The 21,855-nt window shown below is 39.0% G+C and overlaps 2 protein-coding genes across 2 annotated transcripts; both read left to right on the top strand.

Moving 5' to 3' along the window:
- The first annotated feature begins 1,268 nt into the window (after positions 1-1,268).
- On the top strand, positions 1,269-7,970 carry LOC140320083 (putative methyltransferase DDB_G0268948). The gene is made up of 8 exons (XM_072397865.1): positions 1,269-1,326; positions 1,476-1,815; positions 1,932-2,092; positions 4,536-4,752; positions 6,359-6,459; positions 6,797-6,934; positions 7,072-7,767; positions 7,804-7,970. Exons 2-7 carry the CDS (start codon positions 1,705-1,707, stop codon positions 7,160-7,162), a joined length of 819 nt encoding a protein of 272 aa, XP_072253966.1. The 5' UTR covers positions 1,269-1,326; positions 1,476-1,704; the 3' UTR covers positions 7,163-7,767; positions 7,804-7,970.
- A 4,157-nt stretch (positions 7,971-12,127) lies between these two features.
- LOC140320070 (putative methyltransferase DDB_G0268948) lies at positions 12,128-18,999 on the top strand. Its single transcript, XM_072397842.1, has 6 exons — positions 12,128-12,359; positions 12,518-12,678; positions 12,998-13,214; positions 14,410-14,513; positions 15,510-15,647; positions 15,984-18,999. Exons 1-6 carry the CDS (start codon positions 12,249-12,251, stop codon positions 16,078-16,080), a joined length of 828 nt encoding a protein of 275 aa, XP_072253943.1. The 5' UTR covers positions 12,128-12,248; the 3' UTR covers positions 16,081-18,999.
- Positions 19,000-21,855: the final 2,856 nt, after the last annotated feature.

The following is a 21,855-nucleotide window of genomic DNA, read 5'->3' as shown; positions in this document are numbered from 1 at the left end:
AATGTTGAAAGTTAGATATTTTTCTATTTTATGAAAAATATTTGTTCATGTTGAATTTGATAGCCGAAATATGTCTCAAAAGGTTGGGACAGGGTCAACAAAATGCTGGAAAAGTAAGTGTTAATTTAAAAAAGCAACCGCAGGAACATGTTACTAATTAGGTTATCAGGCAACAGCTCAGTAACACGACAGGATATATAAAAAAGAGCACCATAGAAAGGCAGAGTCTCAGAAGTAAAGATGGGCAAAGGTTCAGCAATCTGCAAAAACACTGCGTCAACTAATTGTGGAGCAGTTTCTCAATAATGTAATTATATAATATATAAAAATTTACAGAGAATCTGGAGACATCTCTATGTTAAAGGAACACAATTAAATATCAATAATGAATGATCTTCAGACTGTACTGTACTGTGTCACAAAAAGTCATGTTTCTGTTTTGGAGATCACGGCATGGACTCAGGAAGACTTCCAGAAATCATTGTCTGTAAACACAGTTCACCATGCAATCCATAAATGCAGGTCAAAGCTCTATCATGCAAAAAAGAAGCCATATGTGAACATGATTAAAGAATGCTGCCATCTCCTCTGGACGAAAGCTAATTTCAAATGGACTGAGGCAACGTGGTCCAGAGGGGAACCATATGGCTTGTTATTACTGTTCAAAGGCCTGCACCGTCGATAGAAAGCCTTGCAAAAAGACATCGCTAAACCACACAACTGTTCATCTTTGGCAACAGCATGGCCATATAGAAAAGTCCAGACCTTTTACCGACTTAAAAGATTATGCACATCATAGACATAAAATATGAGAAAGAAGACCACACCATTTTAAGCAAGTAGAATCCTTTATCAGACAAGAATGAGACAAACTCTCTTTCCACAAAGGTCCAGCAACTGTTTTCTACAGTACCCAGATGTTTACAGACTGTTGTTAAAGGAGGACTGGATACAACACAGCAGTAAACATGGCCTTGCTCCAACTTTTTTGAGACATTTTCTTGCCATCAAATTCAGGATGTGCTAATCTTTTCATGAAATAGTAAAATTTCTCACCTTCTGCAAATTATAGTTTTTTATGTTCTGTTGTGAATAGACTAGAATTATGGTTTATGAGATTTTTAGGTCATTGCATTCTGTTGTTAGTTACATTTCATACACTGTCCCAAATTTTTAGGAATTGGGGTTTTAGCAATATATAGGAATGTGCAAAAATTGGCCATGAAAGGGTTAACCTAGAGGTCCTGCCTCTTTTACAGACTGTTAAGTACTCTGCAGCTCTGCCGGAGGAACAGGATTCCTGATATCAGAGGTAGCTTTGAACTCGTAAGAAACATTTTGCGACATTAGATCTGTTTTACTCTCATTTGTGTTGCTCCTCTTTCAAAATGGTCATTGTCCATAAACTCATGTGTACTGGAATGCACTGTGATTTGCTCCGTTGCACTGTTGATCACTGTGTTTGTTCGTTTTAGGTGTGCACGAGCATCTGGACAGATAACAACAGCAAGAACAACAAGTGGATTGAAACTACAAGTCATGATATGTATAAGGTAAACAGTTTTAAAAGGAAGAGAATGAAACAAAGGCAAACAAGCGACTGAAAGAGACGAACCTTGCTCTACAAAGACGGCTGCTTTGCAGAGGAGGTCAGGGGTTACAGCTGGCTAAACATCAGAGAGAGAAGAGTTCAAAAACACCTCAATGGCATACCGGCTTTTTGAAGGGAAAGAACATGCTTCTGTCTACCAAAAGTATCGTTTTACACCCCCAACTGACCTGAAGAATGTTATCATTCAGTACTTAGATAAAAAGGTATGCCCTGCTTGAAAATAATGCGAGTATACAAAACAAGTTTTCATATAAAAAGCCCCTCATTAGGGAAACTGTAAGCAATACTAAACAGACTTTACATGTGCTTACGTACACAGAAAGGATGGCCACATGTGTTGGCAGTGGATCTGGGATGTGGGACAGGTCAGAATACTCGACTGCTGGCACCGCACTTCAAAGAAGTGGCCGGCATTGACATCAGTGAGTGTCAGCTGGAAGAGGCCAGAGCAGTGCCAGGGTACCCCAACATCACATACAGGTAGGCTGATGTAAGAGGTTCTATATGTACTGTATGTGGATGCAGTTGGAAGGAAAAATGTTTTGTACATACAATATTAAAACTGTGTACAAGATGAAATAATATGTTGATGAATTGTACAGCTCTCAAACTGAAAACTAATGAGCAATTGTGTTGGTAAATAGATCATTTTATTTACCTGTCACAGAAACTGAAAACACTTACAAGCTTGTATGTACTTTTTCAGTATGATTATTTTCTGCTTTCAATTTTCTTTCCACAGAGATATCTGGAGAAAGTGAGAAGTTATCACACATAAACAGGCTCAGAGACTATTCTGAAACAGTTTTCCATTATAGATCCAGGCAATAAAATCTGTAATGAGAAGTGAGTTAACTTAGGTTAATGTAAAGGCTCCTTCTGTGCAAAGGTCAACCAAATGTTAATCACCACACCTATTCAGGAAGACTCCTGGCCAAGAAATGGTCCGGAGCACATAATCCTCCTATTATTTCAAAATGTTAACACATTTAATGGCGCTCTCTCCCAGATTGCACATGATAGCATTTTTGAATTCAGCCACTTTTGTAAGTAGCACCACCTAACTGGCACTAACTGTTATTTTTTGGTAAATCTTCTGCTGAGCTTCCAGGTGAGCTAAACCAATACTATAACCTGGTAACCTGGGAACACTGCAAACTGCTGACTGGTCAAAGTGAATCTTCATCTGTGGGCATAACAGGTGGCCGCAGCTCAGTGGTGAGAGTGGGTCGTCCAATATCCGAAAATTGGCAGTTCGACTCCCACTCTCACCTCTCAAAGATTGGTGAACTGACAGCTGGACCACCTCCTTGCTGAGGTGCCCTTGAGCAAGTCACCATACCCCATGCTCCCAGGTTCTGTGAATGGCTGCCAACCACTCCAGTGTATGGCATCTGTCTCCATGAGTGTGTGATCCTGTGCATGTGTGTGTTCAACAGGTGCCAACCTGGATGGGTTAAATGCAGACGAGTAATTTCATGTATTTCCTGTATCTACATGACAATACATTTTTATCTTATTTTATAAACAACATTCCTGCAGCAACAGATAGAGAAATGTCCTTGTTCTAAGAAGTAATTTAAAAGTCTGGTACATGATTTCGAAAAAAGAATCTAATTTGTCCTCATGGATCAAATATTGTTTATAACTAATGATTAGAATTGAGCTTCTAAGTTTAGGGTAACTTCACAAACTTCTTCACAACATGGATGTTGGGTGTGTTGCCTTCTGTTGTCTTCTTGCCTTTTCTTCAAAAGATGCTCCCACACATTGGCAGTTACAGATTTTTGGAGCTTGTTGCTAAAGTGTAGTTGCTTATTTTGGTTTGCTCGAAATAACCATTTAGCCTCTCTAATGACATAATTAGTCCTCCTTTGATCACTATAAACTCTGTTTTCCTCCTATACACAAAAGCAACTCTCGGTTTGTGAAACAAATTCTAACCACTGAGGCATTTCTAAAGCTACTTCTAGAATAATGTTCTGGGCAAAATGGGTGAAACCTAAAGCAGAATATTATATTCAAAATATAGAGTTCAGCATTGATAATCACATAAAAGCAACGTCACTGTCATTAACGAGAGAGACAGACGTAGAAGTTGGATATGACTAAAGGCCAGAACATGTTTGCAGCATACTGCAGCGCGTCATATGAGTGCCACTGCCAGCACCAACAGAGAGCATTATGATGCGACTTGCATCTGTCCACACAGATCTTGGGCTATGGTTAAACAGCAGAACAGCCTACATAACTGGTAGACTGCAATATAGGAGTTAGTTAGGAGTTGTTAGTTGTTTTCTGACTATAAACAGCTTGGACTTACTATGATATTCCATTATTTATACCTAACTTGTCCAGGGACAATGCAGGTAGTCTTTAAACTCCTGCGTGGATACACACTACTTAAACTTGATGACTTACCTGAAGATCAATGTTTCTGAAGGGATTTAATGACAGGTTTGTGCAGCTCTTATTACCTCTCAGCCTCAATAATTAATCTTTTAATTTATTTCACAAATAGGTTTGACAATTGATAGCGCTGCTATAAATACAGGAAACAGAAAACATGTAAAAAGAACTGCTAAAGCACCATAGAAGCAGAACTGCTATGGGACAGGAGCCAGGATGTACTTGCTTGGACCATGTATGATTGAAAAATGTCTTTTTTCAAGTGCAGCAACGTTTGACAGTGTCAAGAAGTGACGTTGGGTGATAAAACATAAGGTCATAGAATAATAATGATATACTAATCCTGTACTGGGGATATTGTATTTTACCTGAAGATCAATATTTCTGAAGGAATTAGATGATAGATACTGTAGACTTAAAAGAGGAATGCTGAATTGAAGTAATCGATGAAATTCTTCATATCACATTAGTACTGGTAGGCATTACATATGTGATCTGTCTGTTGCATTTGCAGTAAGGGGACAGCAGAGGAGCTTCCATTTGCAGATGGCTCTGTAGATTTGCTGACAGCAGCTTCAGCCGCCCACTGGTTTGATCAGTCAAAGTTTCTGGCCGAAGCAGATCGTGTGTTGAAACCTGGGGGCTGCATGGCTCTGCTGGGTTTCATCGATTCTAACGTTAGATTCATCTACAAGGACTGTGGAGACCGACTCAACCCCTTCTACCAAGAGGTACTTGTTTCCTGGTATTCTTATTAATACTTATCAGTAATAATAGTTGTTGCTGCAATGCTATGGCTATGCTGCGACAGACTCCTGGCTGCTGTAGCTTACTCCATAGTTCCACAAACAGGGCATAGTTTGTCAAACAGCACAAAGGCTAAAAACAAGGTAACAGTCTTTTTCTATCCACCTTCTACCCTCAAATCCCACTAAAATGTGTTTCTTTTCACAAAGGCTGTCATGTCCTTCAATTTTTAGATCGAGGGCAAAAGATCAGGGACACCAGACATTTTTCAGAATTTACCCGAGAAGCTCCTGATTCAACAGGTAGTTGTCCAGAGAGTTTACTGTCAGCAAGTTTCCAGGCTCATGGTGGATGCTGCTTCATCCTCTTTTCTATGAGCCTGTATATAGCCTTCTGCCCATTCCACAAAATTGCAGCATTATATGCAGTACAGGACATATAGATATCAGTGAGGACAACATTCATTACACCTATACTGGAGTGGGTCATTTGAGGAGCTGTGGAGTGACGCACTGAACTCCATCCTGCCTGTCTCCTCCTCGGGGTTTGCATTTTATGAGATCTGTAGTACTTAACTTTTGGAGCATAGAGAACACAGCCTGAGAGCTCAAACCCCCCACTCAGACCACCCACCAAACAAATTCTTACATTTCCCTCATCTGCAGTTCAAACATGGACCACTGATAGGCTACTGAGCCCTCTTATATGCTCAGTCTCATTGTGAGTCATGTGTTGAACATTCCAAGTTGTCAAAAAATGATCAGCAGAACTAACGGTGTGTTGATAACACAGTCGATCACATCGTAATTCCTAGCAATTATATTGATAAATTTAGTTCTAAAGAACAGCAATTAGAATTCACCTTTAGTTAGGTACACTATTTTAAAATGGTGTAATTTGATGTTTTATTTATTTGATGTAATTTTGATGTTCAATGCAAAAGCAATAGTTTCACCTTCCTGCATCCTAGCTGGAGTGAATACAGCTGAAGTTGAAGTTAGGCAGTGATATCCACATAAAGTGATGTAAGTTTCCCTGGCAGATCTGAACAACTCATTGAATGATCACATTTTCTCATATATGGGATCAAAAGCAAACAACCAGTGTTGTTTTTTTGCGTTGGCCGTGACTTTACACAGCCAAACATGCTCTCAAGCACTTTTTATCATGTCCCCTTTAATGAAATATCTTTTTAGACAATTTTTCTGGTGCATGTGTCAATAGGTACCTTAGAACAAAGTTCACTCTCACATTCTCTAGGTTCATGTGAAAATGATTGGTTAATCATTAATCATACTGTTTTAACAAGTCACACTGTATCACTGTCTCTTGAAAATTAATAATCAGGTTGTGACTGTGTTAAGGTCTTCAGAGTTTTAGCATAGAGAGGTTTTGTACACTTGTGTCTCAGTATTTGAATGTTAATACCAAACCCTACTTAACTAATCAAGTTCCATTTTAAATTAATTTAACATGCCATAGTTAAGCACTACCATCCATTCTTCAGTTCTTGTTGCTCATCTAAACACATTTATGCCATATCAACTTGGTACACTCGGAGGAAAACCATCTATATCAACTCACTTTCAGGTGAAGCAGGCACTGCTGCCGTATACAAGCAAACCCGTTGCAGTGTCTGAGAGTAAGCTGGAGGACATGTACTCTGCTATTCCATTTCCAGACAAAGAGAGGTAACTCTGTCTTGGATAAGTCTGATGTTTTTCATCCAGATATGAAGACATTCTTGTTGTTCAGTTGTTTTTTCACATTATATTGAAATATTCAGATTATCAGATAAAAAAAAAAGTTAATTTGTTTACACATTACTCACAGTTCAGGGGTGCCTATAATTCTGAGCAGCTGTCTATCCAAAACTCAATGTCAGTCATAGGAAAATTTACTTAATCTTAAATACTTTTGTTAAGGCAAATCTTACCTTGTTCTTTACAGAAATTCAGTCATTATGGATATTTTCTTATCGCTATTTTTCTCACCTCTTAAATGTCCCACGTCACACTTATCCGACAGGATTGAGAGTTTTCCGGCAAAATGTTTCATCTCTGTGAGGAACCTGGTTGGTTTCATTAGGAGCTGGTCCATGTTCCAAGCATACAAGTTGAAAGATCCACAGAGTGCTGAGGACCTGCTGATCAATACTCAGAAGAGGTCATCTACACGTTCCCACAAACACACCAACACAACCACATACTGTCACATACATTTGACACTATATAGTTGTACAGGTCTGTCAGGTTTTTGGACTGTTAATTCTCTTTTTGTTTTTATTTTCGCTCTCCTGACAGGTTTCTGGATGAGATGGGTGTCAACTCTCCTGATACTGAAATAGAGCTGGAGTGGGAATATTTCTGTGTCCTGGCATCCAAACCTTTATAATCAACACGGCAGTGCTGGATATATGTGCTTAGACAGGCAGTCTCTCAGAAATGCTGCAACCATAAACTTCTGTGTGCATGTTAAATGTGGAAATGTTCAAATAAAAGTGTTTTCCCTCAAAAGAGGTTTAATTTAAACTTTAAAAACATTTTCCAATATATCAGCTGATTCCTTTCAGCCTGTGTTTTCAAACAGGTTACATAACTGGGAAAGCAACACATCTAATCAGTTTTGGGCATTTTCAAACACTTGACACTCAGTTGATAAAGATTTTCTCTAAATATCCAAAAGTACAAGAGGTGAACTGTCAGCATTATTGCTCAGATCAGGTGTATTACTAGCAGTAACAACTCAGAACAGCAGAGATTCATAATCAGCAGCTGTTCACGAAAAAGGCTGACTGTAGTGTAATTATCGCCTGTAATGGCTTGATGATAATAGGGTTTTCTCACTCTGCAGAATGAGTTTGTATCATTAATGACTTTAGAGAGCAATTAAATATAATCATCTGGCAATAAAGCCAATATACAATCAGTCTTATGTGATCTGGAATGAACAAAGAAAATGTTTTTTAGGAGACATAATTATACTTTAAGAAGTATGTAGTATGTATGTTTAAGAAGTAGTTCATTGTTAATAAGCAATGTAATAAGCTCATGAATATTTCACTAGAGCTATTTATGAAGCCCTCACAGGCCCCCTTTAAGTGGAATACAATGTAATAGTGTCCTGTAAAGTGTCTTTAAAAGATGATGTAACACCATGTGGGGGAGTTCCGATTCATCATAAACACAATTTAAAGGGTGACTTGATTGAAAGTCTTTGTTTGTAAAGGATGTTAAAAAAAAAAAATCTGCAACTGATTTATATTGATTAAATCCACATTCAAAGAAACAAAACATTTTCACTTTCAATTTCCAGAAATATTGTTGTGTATGTTCTAGTTTGTAATGGTTTGGTTTGTGTTTTAAAGTGGGCACATGGAAAATACATGCTCTCTGTCTTTGGGATTGTATGTTCATGTGTCTGAATTCCCTTCCAACCCAAAACTCTCCAAAAAAAAGCAACCTTGTCACTTTCTCCAAATGTCTAGCTAGCCTGTCATCTTTCTCAGCAAAGGCATATAGGAGCTCAACATAGTTGCCACGATTAGCAGAGCCTGTGCTTTCATCATTTCCACCAAATCCCAGCTGCTGTTTGACAAGGAAGCAGGAGGCATTGATGAGATCCTTCAAAATCTCTCGGTTCTCCTTTACCTTAGCATTGTGGATGCTAATGTTCAGTCTCCGCTGTTCATCCAAAGCCAAGTCGATCCTGGAGATCCCAAATGTTTTAAGCGCGATCTGGCTTTGAATGTGAGTGGCAGACCGCTCATGTTTGCTGAGGCTTGCTTGGACCATGTAAGATTGAAAAAGGCGGTTCCTCGCTGGACATCCACACTTTTCGTGTGTACCACTCCGTTTGAAAAGAGCGGGTAATCTTCTGTCTGAAGCAAACCTTTCAGCTCTGATGTTGGTCTTCCTGTATTTATTACCTCCTGTTTTAACTGAAAGTCCAATTTACCAAATTGTTTGATCTTGGATGTAAAATCCTCCATTCTGAAACCAGGCATTTGCAGAGGATACATTTTTTTTTATCACTACACTTGACTTGCTAATTGTAACCGTGGTTGTGTCCGAAATCACTCCCTAACCGCTATATAGTGATCACACCATTTTGCTGTGGTTTCCAAATGTTCAGTGATTATCAATGTTCACTATATAGTGCACTGAATGTATCCCACAATTCACTGCGAAATGTCGTGAACATCTGATGGTCACTAACCAGAGCGGTTACATGCTGCCATTCCGACATCTCGCCATGGAGACACTTAATTTTTTATCAAACGTCAAACATATCAAACATTCCGACACTTTTTTCCTCCTATGGTCGGAATGGCGGTATGTTTTTTTTTTTTTTTTAACATACCGCCATTCCGACAGTTCCTTTTAATAGCCTATGTTTTACCCAAAACATTTTGCACTAATGATCTTCCGGTGCAAATACGCCCTAAAGTTTGGCGCACAAACTCTGCACATACAGGGGCCACAGCCTCGCAAACAAACTTTAATAATCTATTATCAAAATCCCCTGAAATTTCAAATATAAAAATACAGATATTAATGTAACTCTAGCGAGACTGAAACTGATCAAGCAGAAATACAGTGTCAGTGAGCTGTCACAGCAGCCAGCTGGAGCGGAGCTCTCCACAGAGCCCATGCGTCTTTTGCATGCTGTCATCATATGCAAAAGTAATAATTGCAATTACAGATATCACGGCTACTGCACAGGACACAGTTGCGAGCACTCTGCCTTGCCTTGCCAATAGGAGAAGAGAGAAATGACAGCATAGAACGTATAAAACACAACAAAATGCAGTAAAAACGTTTATTCATGTTATTCACGTGATGAGTACTCGCTCCAATTTTGGGAAGCGCGGATGGGCTTTGCGTATTTGGCACAAATACACAGCCTTTATACAGCCTGTTGATATCTTAAGGACCTAACTGGTCACACGTGGGAGTAAATGTCATGTAGAGATTGTTTTTACATGACATTACAGCTGAACATATAGCTTTCATCCACAAACCAACGTGGCAGAGCCCGAAGACGCATGTGCCAGACGCATATAGGCATGCGTAAAACCAATTTTGACCACTTCATGTTGTTTATTTGCTTTCTTCTGGTTAACTTTAGTTTCTTTTGGATTCTTGTGCGTGTTATGGAGCCGTTTCGGTCCATATTTGTAAGCCTTTTTTTCCTGGATTAAATTTTCGGAAGTTGAAACAAGTGGCATTGGAGTGTGTGATTGAAAACCACCGCGGTCTGCTTCTCCTCCTCCAGTTGCCGAGACTTTGTGTTTTTAATAACGCTTGTCTGTAAACATGTGTTAACAGAAAGAAGGGGCTCACCTGTTGAGTAACACACATTTCCTTATATGGAAAGCCTTGTCGGAATGGTGGGACATTTGAATGTCGGAATAGCGGGATGTCGGAATGGTGGGATGTTGGAATGGCGGGACGTTTGCATGTCGGAATGGTGGGATGTCGGAATGGTGGGATGTCGGAATGGTGGGATGTCGGAATGGTGTGACGTTTGCATGTCGGAATGGTGGGATGTCGGAATAGCGGTATGTCGGAATGGCGGGATTTTGGAATGGGTGTTGCCACCCAACCAGAGCAAGATATCCCATCATGCAACGTTTCCCCTCCGCAGCCGGTTGGGAGTGAGTAAAAGTTGTTTTTTTTCCGGTGAATTGCTCGTATTTAGCCGTTGGATAACAGGCATGAAGCCAGTTTATTGCATTGTTTATTTTATTACACACTTCAAAACAAGGCAATTTAAATGGCTTCCTTCTTTCATTAAAAAAAAAGTGTAAAACGAACAGCATACAATTAAACATTCCAGTAGGTTACACTGTAACTTGCTGTTACTAAAGAGCCAGTGTATATTAAAAGTGTTAAAACATTTTTACAGAGAGACAGTAACACGCTCTCATTGCATGGCAGAGCACAGTTTGTGAGGGATGTGCAATCCAAGGTGAGGCACAGCTTGCTGCCTTGCTGCGCGTCTCTTCCTCATATTTGAACGGAAATGCGAAAATTCAGCGATTTAAAAAAAAAAAGTAATCAGAATTGTTTAAGTTCAATGGAACATCAGTTTATAGTGTAAACCATTTGATCTGAGAGCTCTGCCTCTCCTGACCGCTTGTCACTGCTTGAAAGTCATATAGGAAGGTTTTTCACGGAGGCTCCATTACATTTTTTCAACTGAAAAAAAAGGGTACAATAAAGATGTAAAGTTATGACATATATTTCAAACTGAAAAAAACAGACTATAGGGGAAATATATGCTCGGAGTAAAACCAAAAAGCATGCAGGAATATATGTTGAGGTGAACAGAGGCAGGTCTGACACACATAGAGACATTACAAATGAGGATCTTGCAGGAAACAACTCTAAGTTGTCTGTAGGAGTGAGTGTGAGCGTGCATGGTTGTGTGTCTTGTATTCTCACCCAATGATCGCTGGGATAGGCTCCAGCCCCCCGCGACCCTAAATTGGATTAAGTGGGTATATGAAATGGATGGAAGGATGGATCTCGCAGGATACAATAAAAACCAAGGTGCATACTGAGAGAGGTGATTAGATAAGTGGATGCAGGTGGGTGACAAGTACAATGAACGGGTGTTAACATGGTGACCAAGAGACAACGGAGGACACTAAGGGCCGTGACCAGTGAATAAACCATTCCGAACACAGACAAGAAATCAGTAAATAGAAACTGAATAGTATACACAAGACATGGGGATCCTATAAATAAAACAAGAACCAAAGCAGCTACCAGCTACATGTGCAAACAGGATCTGAACAGAAACAAAGGACACCGGAAAATCCTAATTAAGCCCGATAAAACCTGAAGATATTATCAAAACCTCAGTCCAAGAGAGCAAAAGATAAAACAAACCAAGACCCAACCAAACCCATGGACCCTGACAATTTGTTGAGGTACATGTGATGGTTGAAGCTGCATCTTATCAGTCCACGCTTAGTCGAGCAGGAGGCAGCATAGAGGACAGAACTAAACTGTGTGGAGTCACACAAACTCTGTTGGACAATATTCACCACAAGATCCCATTGCATCTGACAGAAACAACATACCATCACATGACCAATAAGCCCACTCTTACAAACCCTCTCAGTCTGACCTGTGATTGTCATGGACTGACCTGAAAATACAGAACACTGCTAGTATTACAGGATGCACAGAAAAAATCCGCCTTGTAATTTAAAAGAGTTGCAGTTGTCCCTTTAAGAGCCCTCATTAGGAAACATACCACACATCAGTGGAAGCAGTGAGTCCTCCCAGTCCTAGAGCACCCCACTGTTTGACTCTTTTGTTCATGTGTGAACAAGTGTGTGTGTGTATCTTACTGTCAGCAGAAAGGAATTAGCTCTCTCTACAGTGTGGAGGTTCGCTTCTCTTATCTGGTGAAAGAAGGTTATTTGCTTTTATCTCTTTTTTTTCAAGCTGATGTGAAAACAACCATGACTTACCGCCTGTTTGAAGGAAAGGGACATGCTGCTTCCTACTGGAAGTACAGGATCTCTCCATCAGACCATCTAATACAGCAAGTGTTTGATTTTTTGGAAAAGCATGTGAGTACAAGTGGCAGACGAATGGTGACCTCTGTGTTACTAATTTATAGACAACTTTTGCAGGATACAAATAGAGGATTGCTGATGGGTATTATTACTTAAGCATTATTGTTAATGATTTCACAGCAAGCCACACAACATGTTCAATGTTTTCTCAGAAAGGTCGGCCCTTTGAGTTAGCAGTGGATGTAGGCTGTGGCTCCGGGCAGGGCACACTGCTCCTGGCCAAACACTTTGCTTCTGTGGTTGGGACAGATGTGAGTCCTGCTCAACTAGAAGTGGCTTTACAGCATGCTAAAGAGCCAAACATCACATATAGGTAAGCTTTAGCCACAGAAAATTTCTCATGAATGCTCTGTCTCTTAATTAAATACAAGAAGAAAAAAGTGAGATTGTGCAAGCCTTAAAAGTGCAGTCAATTACAGTTAGTTCCACACTGCTTGTTCAACTCAGCTGAGCTACTTTAGTAAAACTTGGCTCAAGCTGGAACAATAACCCTTATGGGCCTCACAGCGTCACCAACTTTCACAAGACAAGGGTCACATTGTTCCATCTTAAGCTTTATGCTGGCAGAAATGCTCTACATGTTTTGTGTTAAAGTGCTCAAAAGTTTGCTTTTGCTTCTGTCTCATCTTCAGGCAGTGTCTGGCTGAAGAGCTGCCTTTCGCAGACAGCTCTGTGGATCTGGTGACAGCCATGTCTGCCTTCCACTGGTTTGACAGGCCTCTTTTTCTCCAAGAGGCCCACAGGGTCCTGAAGCCCCACGGCTGCTTGGCTATGCTCAACTACACTGTAGACATGGAGCTCAGCTACCCTGACTGCTGCTCATGCACATTAAACCAAATCTGCAAAGAGGTACTTGCAGAGTATTTACCTGACAGAAGCTATTATGAGCTTATACACACAATCAAGATCTTAAACAGATACCAAATCAGGCAGGACTATTAAATTGTTATGTATACACAAATTATAAGCTGAACTGTACACATATCAATTACATCTACTGTATGATTACTTAAATAACAGTACATAGTGATCAGTCTTGCTGACTTGGGGCCTGCAGGGAATAACTTCTAGCTTCAAACAATGCAGATTTTCAGACAAGGAGTGCACCATTTGATGCAACATTGTACACATTTTGAGAAGTGGGGTGCCTTTGTAGCTCAGCGGGCTGATTGTGCATCCCATGTAACAAAGGCTTGATCTTTAAAACCCCAACTAAGTGTGTCATCCCTGCACTCTACCCCGTTTCCTGTCTACTATATCAACTGTACCCTCAGTTAAAAGTAAAAATGCCCCAAAATATCTTTAAAAAAGCTTCACTATACATAAATATGAATTGATGGGTTTAACTTAGGCTGATTCCGTCTTTGAGAGAGAGTTGGCGTCTCTGGAGGCACAAAATCACTATAATAATGTGAAGTTACTCTATAAATGATAAAGACATGCTACATGTAAAATATGTTAAAAAGATCAATACATAATCCGCAGCACCTCCAGATAAATCATTAGATAAAGTCTGTTTCAGGGCTGATCTTTATGATCTCCTTTCAACTCATGAATGCTAAAGAAAAAAGTCATTCTGTTCCCTGCCAACTTGCTCTGCTGCATTCTGACAATAAATTAAGTAATGCCCACCAGGTGCTTAGTACAGTTGATCCATTGTAGGTTTTTTTTGTAGAAGTTGTTAAAACCAAAGGATGATATGTAGGATCTGCATCCTCACATAAGGTGCAGTAGATTTTCTGCTCATATCATTCATACTGTATCACCATCTGGTGGACATTTGAGGTAAAACATACATATGACTACGGTAGTTGAATTTATTTTCAGTTATTGTAGTTATGTTAGACTACAGGTTTTTCAGGATGGTTTTGTATAGTGAGTGTTGTGCCACACTTTTTAATGCCAGACATCACTGAAGTCTTTCATCCTCTCAAAATTAGGCACTAATTCTTTGTAGATTGTAACACAATTACTGTCGGTGTAAAGTCTAATCTATTTTGTCATGTTATGAGCGATGATATATTTTTATGTTGAATTTAATCAGTTTTATGCAGCTTTGCAGCCATACCGCAGCCCCCACCTTGGTGTGAGCTCTATTCAGTTGTACCGGGAGGCATATGAATCTATTCCATATCCTGACAAGGACTGGTGAGTGACAGCTTGTTTTTGTTTGGTCAGTACTCCCATATCAACACATTGTCAGATTTCTGCGTATTAGATGTTTTTTTCATCCAATACTGACATGTCAAAGCAGTGATGCTACAGCCCAGCCCAGTCTAACAAAGAAATATAAAACAAGTGCATATATTTTAGGTGTAGTAGAAGTATCACTGAAAAAAAGCTCACATATTGTGAGACAGTAGTGTTTTTAATTGTCCATCATTCTGTTTAGGGAAAGATTAAGGTAACATGACACAAACTGTCATGTCACGACATGTCACTACAATACAACTGTGTAAGTATTATAAATTAAGCCCAACTGTGTTTTTTTTATACCTAACTAACCACAACAGACAACAAAGTAGAAAAGTGAAGAGTTGTTGGACAGTATTGGGGTAGATGGGACTTGCATGACATTTTGTGTTATAACACCAACCTCTGTTGTTTTTTTGTTTTTTTAACATTTGTGAAATATCACATACAATACTAAATGTAAGCATGATACAACTTGGAAATCAAATGTACGGAATGATAGGAGTGCCACAGAAAAATCTGATAAAGAATAAGAAATGATCACAAGCTAACAGCTGCCCTTTATTTTTGTGAGTACCACAAAGATTAGGGAAACAACAAAAGCAATTTGTTGTTAAGTGGAAAAAATGAGAAAAAAAACAGAATCATCTGAATAAATTATCAATATTTAATACATAAAAAAAACAACTCAGACATGTAAGATTTTTGGTGCCATAAAAATGAAGCAGTTTTATGATCTTTGGGCATGAGTGACAGATGGATGTCATTTCAAACCCAGGCCATAACTGAGTCTAAAATGAGAAAAGCTTCTGACATTTGGGAGTCTTTGTTCCGAAAAGGTCACGTTTTTTCTCCCCTGTTGACCAGTGTAGCTATTCTAAATTGTGGTTTCAGACTCTTTTGACAGTGTGGTCCGCAAACTACAGAATGAATTCACTCAATGTTTTGCAGGCAGGAGTGTGTGTGGGACAGAAAGCGCATGCCTTTGTCCAGCTACATGGGCTTGGTGGAGTCTTTCTCCAGTTATCAGGCTCTGCTGAGAGATGATCCGCAGAGGGCCACCACACTCTCCCAGGACATCTGTCACAAGTAAAGGGGGCCTTTTCCCAAGCACATACAGTACACTATATACAAAGTTTGTATTTAAAGGGGCATGTTTCGTTAAAGTGCGAGATGGTGGTAAAGTAGTTAGAGCTGTTGTTTCTTAGAAGGGTTTTAGCATGAATCACACCTGGGACCTTTCTCTGTGGACAAGCCAATTAAGTGTTTTACCTAACTGACCTCATTGCTGAAAGTGTTGTCACATGAAACAGAAAATAACTAGAAAAATACAAGGCTCATAGTTAGTCTTTAAAAACGGAGAGGTGAGCTGTTGATGCTGCTCTGATCCATGATCCACTGTATCTCCTCTGCTCCTCTCCCCAGGTTGATGTCTGAAATGAAAGCGACATCTGCAGACACAGAGGTTGTGGTGGCAGTAAAATATTTCCTCCTCTTGGCCTGCAAACCTCAGGAGGCCTGACTCCTTCCAGCGCCCCCATTTTCAAGTCATGGAAGGACACAGAACCTTGTGCTGCTGTCTAGGCTTTCATCAACTTTTCTGTGTGAAAACATGTGACAGCTGAAGTTAAGAAAAACTTAGGCTGTCAGATTTTTTGCCAACTATTCCTATTTACGCTTTGAGTATGTAAAATTATTGCAACACATTTTAAGAAATGTTCACATTTACTTGATTGATACCATGACACATGAGATTGATACCATTCTCATGTCTTTATGTTCCATTTGGAACTGGAGCAGACAGCCAGCATAAACACTAGTAATAGGGAAACTGTCAGGAAGCTTACATGTGGGTTTTTGTGCAGAATAATCACAGAGATTTATGTTGTAGCTACGTTCATAAACTAATCTGTTCTGTTTCTGTCTGTAGCTTCATATTTACAGTGCAGATATGAGAGGGTTCTATATTTCTCATCTAAGGGTATACATGACAGTCTCTCCAAAATATATACAGCTAATAAAGTTCTAAAGAAGAGTTGCACAAATTTAATGATTTGCTGAATCTTTACCAAAAGGGTTCAGATTAATGTTATACTAAACTAAGAATGTGGACTTCTTAGATTAAAGCTGAACATATGTAACATTTGAAGAGAGTTTTATACTAAATGCCACTAGAGGGAGGCATTTGATCAGAGAACATATTGATTATTGGCCTATACATATGTACACTATATAACGGTGAGCAACCTGCAGCTCTGTGACATCTTCTATTTGCTGAGAGAAATAATGTGAAAAGTGTGTAGTCACTCTAAATTATTTTAAGTGACTGGACAGGCCCCTGTCAGGTCTGACGTTCTTTTTTCTGGTAGGATGCTCACTCTATGCATGTGATCTGTGCTGCATGGAGTGGAAAGACAGTTAGTAACTATTACCAGATGCTGTTAATTGAGTTTGATATTATTTGACAGTAGAAAAAAATCAAATAAAGACACTAACATGTTTTTTGAAATATAAAAGTAACCCTTTAAAGGACAATTCCAAAAGCTCTTTAAATGCATCACTAATTGAACTTCACATGGTTACATATATTTTTAGATTTTAAATGTAAAATGATAAGCTTAAAAATGATATTTCCTGTCATAATGCGTTCCCCAAGATTAATTCCTACAACCGACAGCTTCATATGGTTCCCTAAAATAAGGCCTCGGATGAGAAAAAGTTCTGTTTACTGTGCTGTCTCATTAACTTTCATTCATGTCACTAGTAACTGACTCTTCCTATGGTAGACATTACACTTTGGTCTCTCTCTCACCTGCTTAGTTATGTTCCATCATTTGCTAAATCCGACTGGTACAGATAGAGACGCCAGGTGATTGTCATGTAAAAGATCTACTGTCTCATCCATGTTAGCTGGAATTGATCATAAGGTTGGGAATGTGCACACTGACATGAAATTAAAAGGGAAAAAAAGTCCTTTAAAATATGTTTTATCCACCGTGATAATTGCAGAACAATCCCAGAAAAAGTGAAATACGATCATTTGTCCACATGTGGAAAATGTAGTAGAGGATGCTTAAGAATGCTTGGAGAGCAAATGATACTCTGAAATGATTTTTTTCTGTCATCTTGTATGTCTGCTGCTGAACACCATCTCGTTGTGGGTGGGGGTGGTGGTTGAATGGGATCTTTGCTTGCCAGGAACTTCTGCTGAATATCCGATGCATAATAATGAAATAGGACTGCATACATATAGTAACCTAGATGCATTGGTAGCTGTCTGGCCCTATGGCCACGTGAGTCTTGTATATAGTGAACACTATATCTTGAGTGAGTGAACTAGTGGACAATCCAAAAACAGTCAGTGTTAAATAACGTTGGAAGAATCACCTTCATCACATGAACACAAGTTGACATGTGAAGATCAGCACGACAAAAGCTGCACGGCAGCAGGGAAATTAATCGGGACATCGCAGAAATTGTACAGTTCGGAGCCTTTATTGTGAAACAGCAACGTTTTGCGGTCTGGACCAATGTAAATATTACACTTTAGGTTGTGAGCTCAAATTGGTAGAACACTGTGGTTGAAATCCTTTTTTCCAACTATCTGTCAGGACAGTTAACACCCCCTTAAACAATATACCAGTTTGTAAATATGTAAATCTATATGTTAAATCTAACTATCAGATTTATATTTTGCATTCAGATTTAATATTTAGATTTAACATTTAAATCTATGCTTTATATTTGAGCTCTGTACATGTTTATAAGTATGTTTACAGTGTTATTTTAGGTTCATTTTCCATCTTAAATGTGAGGAAAGTGTGCTGAATATGACGAAATTGAGAGAAATATTAAAGATTTGTAGGCTATAACTTCTCAACTTTACTTTTTACAGGCACCCCATGTTCCTCTCTGTCTGTTATGTATGAGCTTAAAGTTTAGTTTAGATCTTTACTATTTACTACTTTACTATTATTTGCAAGATGACTGCTTTCCAACCTGTGAGATGAGATCTGAATACAAAACACGACAAACACTCAGCTTCAAGTGATTTATTCTTATTGATCTGTTTTTGAAATATGTCCCTCCACAAAAGAATACTGTCAATCGAACACTCCATCAGTGTCTACAGTCTCCTCATCTTTATGGAGTGCCGGTTACAGTTTTATGTGAGATGTATGCACAAGAGCAGTATGTTATGACATATGTTCTCTGATTTGAAATGGGTAATACTCACAAAAATGATATGGTAGATGTGAATGATAAAGCAGTAACACACAACCCAAATCCAACACATATGTAGGATTATCTAACAAGACTAATTCACGTCACTGTTATTTGAATATACAAATAAAAGTTGGCCCTCATTTGTATGCTCATTTGTATCACTCTGGAGACTTCTGCAGCCATATTCAAATCAAAGAAGAATACCACGACTAAACAGCAGTGTATATGCTTAAAATAAGTTTTAAGCCCAAAGTATTTGAGAGTGCATATAATTTGTAGTGAAAGAAAATAGATTCAGCACTTACTTCATTGGAGCCAGGCCCAGATAGTGACTCTAACGCTGTTTCAATACTGCAGGGTGAGTTGGATCAACTCCAAACCATGCAAGCTGTGCTGTCAAACAGTGAGCATATCTTGTGCGTCTGCTGAAAAATGTTTCCTGAGCGAAAGCGTCTGGAGCGCCACTATTTTGCTAACACAGATCAATCTATTTTAACTACCAACAATACTTTCACACAAAAGAATGAAATACTTTAATTATTCAGTTTCAACATGTGGCAGATGTTTACTATATTCAGATCAGAATACTCATTATGAAAGAAAGCCCACACTTTCATGTTGTATTATAGTCCTCAATATTTTCAAAGCTGTTTTATGATTTGAACAGATATGAAGCAGAAGTAAAAGAGTGCAAATGGGATTTGTATTGATGTGACTGATGCATTAGTCATGTCCTTGCTAAGAACGTTTTCCTTTTAGCTAACTACACACAAGACTGTGGATTTTTTGGTCCAGCAGGGACAGCAAAGCCTCAGGTACAACGCTTTGTGCCTACATGATTAAGACTGGAGCCACAGGGCTCCTGTCACAGCTGCTGCATTCTTCTGCATTCTGATCTGAACTGACATGTAGACGTGACTTTAATGTACATCCACAAGAACAGAAAGCATAACAAAGTTTATTACAGAAAATCCTTTTGAGAAAGTCATCTCAGTCAGTTTAAGTCCAACATGATGATCAGGTACACATTCTAATTAGTTCAGGACTTTGGTTTATGACTAGATATGAAAAAAACCTAATGAAACTTTCATCACCCTCTGAGGGCTTATTAGGAATTAGAAAGACAGTCGTGGTATATGTTTTCTTAGTGCTGTTGTCCTAGCAGTTACCAAGACAACATGAATGAACAGTTAGTGCTCGAAGGCGATACAACTGATAAAGAGCAGTGCATGCCACAGTGGGTTATATAAACATTTGATGAAACAAAATGTAAGTAGAATTATTTTCCATCAGCTTAAAGCATCTGAAGCCTATAAGAAATGGATGTCTCTGTGGAATAATCTATCTGTTCTCATCCCAGGGTGTCAAATACTGCTGTTTGATGACGACCTCTTGTTGTCGCGGAGAAAGGCCCAAGGTGTCCTTTGCCGTCAGGGCCATGACACATTAACTGCAGCAGTATTACATCCCAATGACACACATTCCAGTATCTTTATGAGGTGTTTAGCAAAAAAGTAAAGAAAATTCCTCGTAGATGGGTGGGGGGAAAGTGTCAGAAAGTTACAGCACTTGAGACTTGACTTCAAGACAGATGTGGGACAGTTATATTTTTTACTTCCTTATTTCCTCATGTAATTTTCCTTTTGTATTAACATTTAACATGAACTATTTCTTTGGATTTATAAAAGGACTGCGGTTTCATTTTATCATACCACATCACAAAGTTAATTGTTTGTTCAATAAGGGCATGGAAGTATACAGTTTCAAAGTGTTTTGAAATGCAGCCCTCTGCACTGACTTGTAACGATAATGGGCCCAGACTTTACAATAAAATTGGTATGGAAATTTACACTCATGTCATCCAGTAGATGTCTTATTAGTATTGTCTTAAAATAGTTACTCTCTTCATTTTAATTAAATTTTAAGAAGTTCCATTTTCTAGATTACCGATATGACAAGTTCCAATCATTTGTAAATGACTTATTGGTGCAGGCATTAAAAACACCCCTAAATGTAACATTTGGAAAGTCATGCTTGGAGTGTCAGGAACCTCGGACTCAGGACACAGGTGCAAGGTCAGTTTGGATTGAAAGAGATGTTTATTAGAAACACAAAGCACACAGAGCACACCAAGGCAGGGCGAGGATCTCCAAGCAGAGCAAAGTAAAGGCTGTGAAAGTCCTAAGCGCTCTATGAGAGTTAATAAACATAAATCTCTCCACACTGGGAGGAAAACAGAAATGCTATGAACAGTTTAACCAAACAAAGACACGCTCTCCTAACGAGGCGGATTTAAACAAAGGAAGCACTCTTCCAAAACAGAGGCACGATGAAATTTAACTATAACTTAAAGCTCTCCTTTAACAGAGGCAACTATGAAAGGTTGCAACAAAAAAATCTCTCCTTGAAAACGGAGGAACAAACCAGGCTATGAAACTTAACGTATTAATAAATAGACTATGACTAAGAACAAGAATAAATTACAAACAAGAGAGCACTGCAGGAGAATCGCTCACTGCAGGCTCGTGGAATCTATGGGTCAAAGTAAGGCTGATAATGAGGCTCATGAGAGGAGACAACATACTGGCACAAGACAAGGGAAACGCAGACTGTTTGAACATGAGGGACCAAGGGGAACAGGTGGAAACACTTGGGAATTAGGGAAGAGAATGAGACGCCTGACACGGGAGGAAGGGCAAGATACCTGAAACGAGAGGAGAAGGTCAGTGATTCTTCAAAATAAAACAGGAAATGACAAGACAAGACATGAAACAGAACGTAAATCGAGACACAGAGTCATGAAAAGGTAGACAATTTGTATTCATTAGAATAATTATAATGAACATGTGACACTTTGTTGTAGACATTTTTTCCCGATTCCGCTTGTTTAAATGGTGGAATACAAAACATCCAGCTCCATAACATTTCATTCTAAAGTTTGAAATATTTGTAGAAAGGTAGGAGGGGAAGAACATTGCCAATGGAAATTTGCAGGCCTTACTCTTCCCTAAAAGGGAAGAGAGCTGTTCCCTTTTGGTTGCCTTCATTGCCAGCAGGGTTCATGCTACAG

Source organism: Leuresthes tenuis, unplaced genomic scaffold (genome assembly GCF_036924035.1).
Source record: "Leuresthes tenuis unplaced genomic scaffold, fLeuTen1.0.hap1 SCAF_12, whole genome shotgun sequence".
Classification (NCBI taxonomy): domain Eukaryota; kingdom Metazoa; phylum Chordata; class Actinopteri; order Atheriniformes; family Atherinopsidae; genus Leuresthes; species Leuresthes tenuis.
This window is presented reverse-complemented; position numbering and strand designations above follow the sequence as displayed.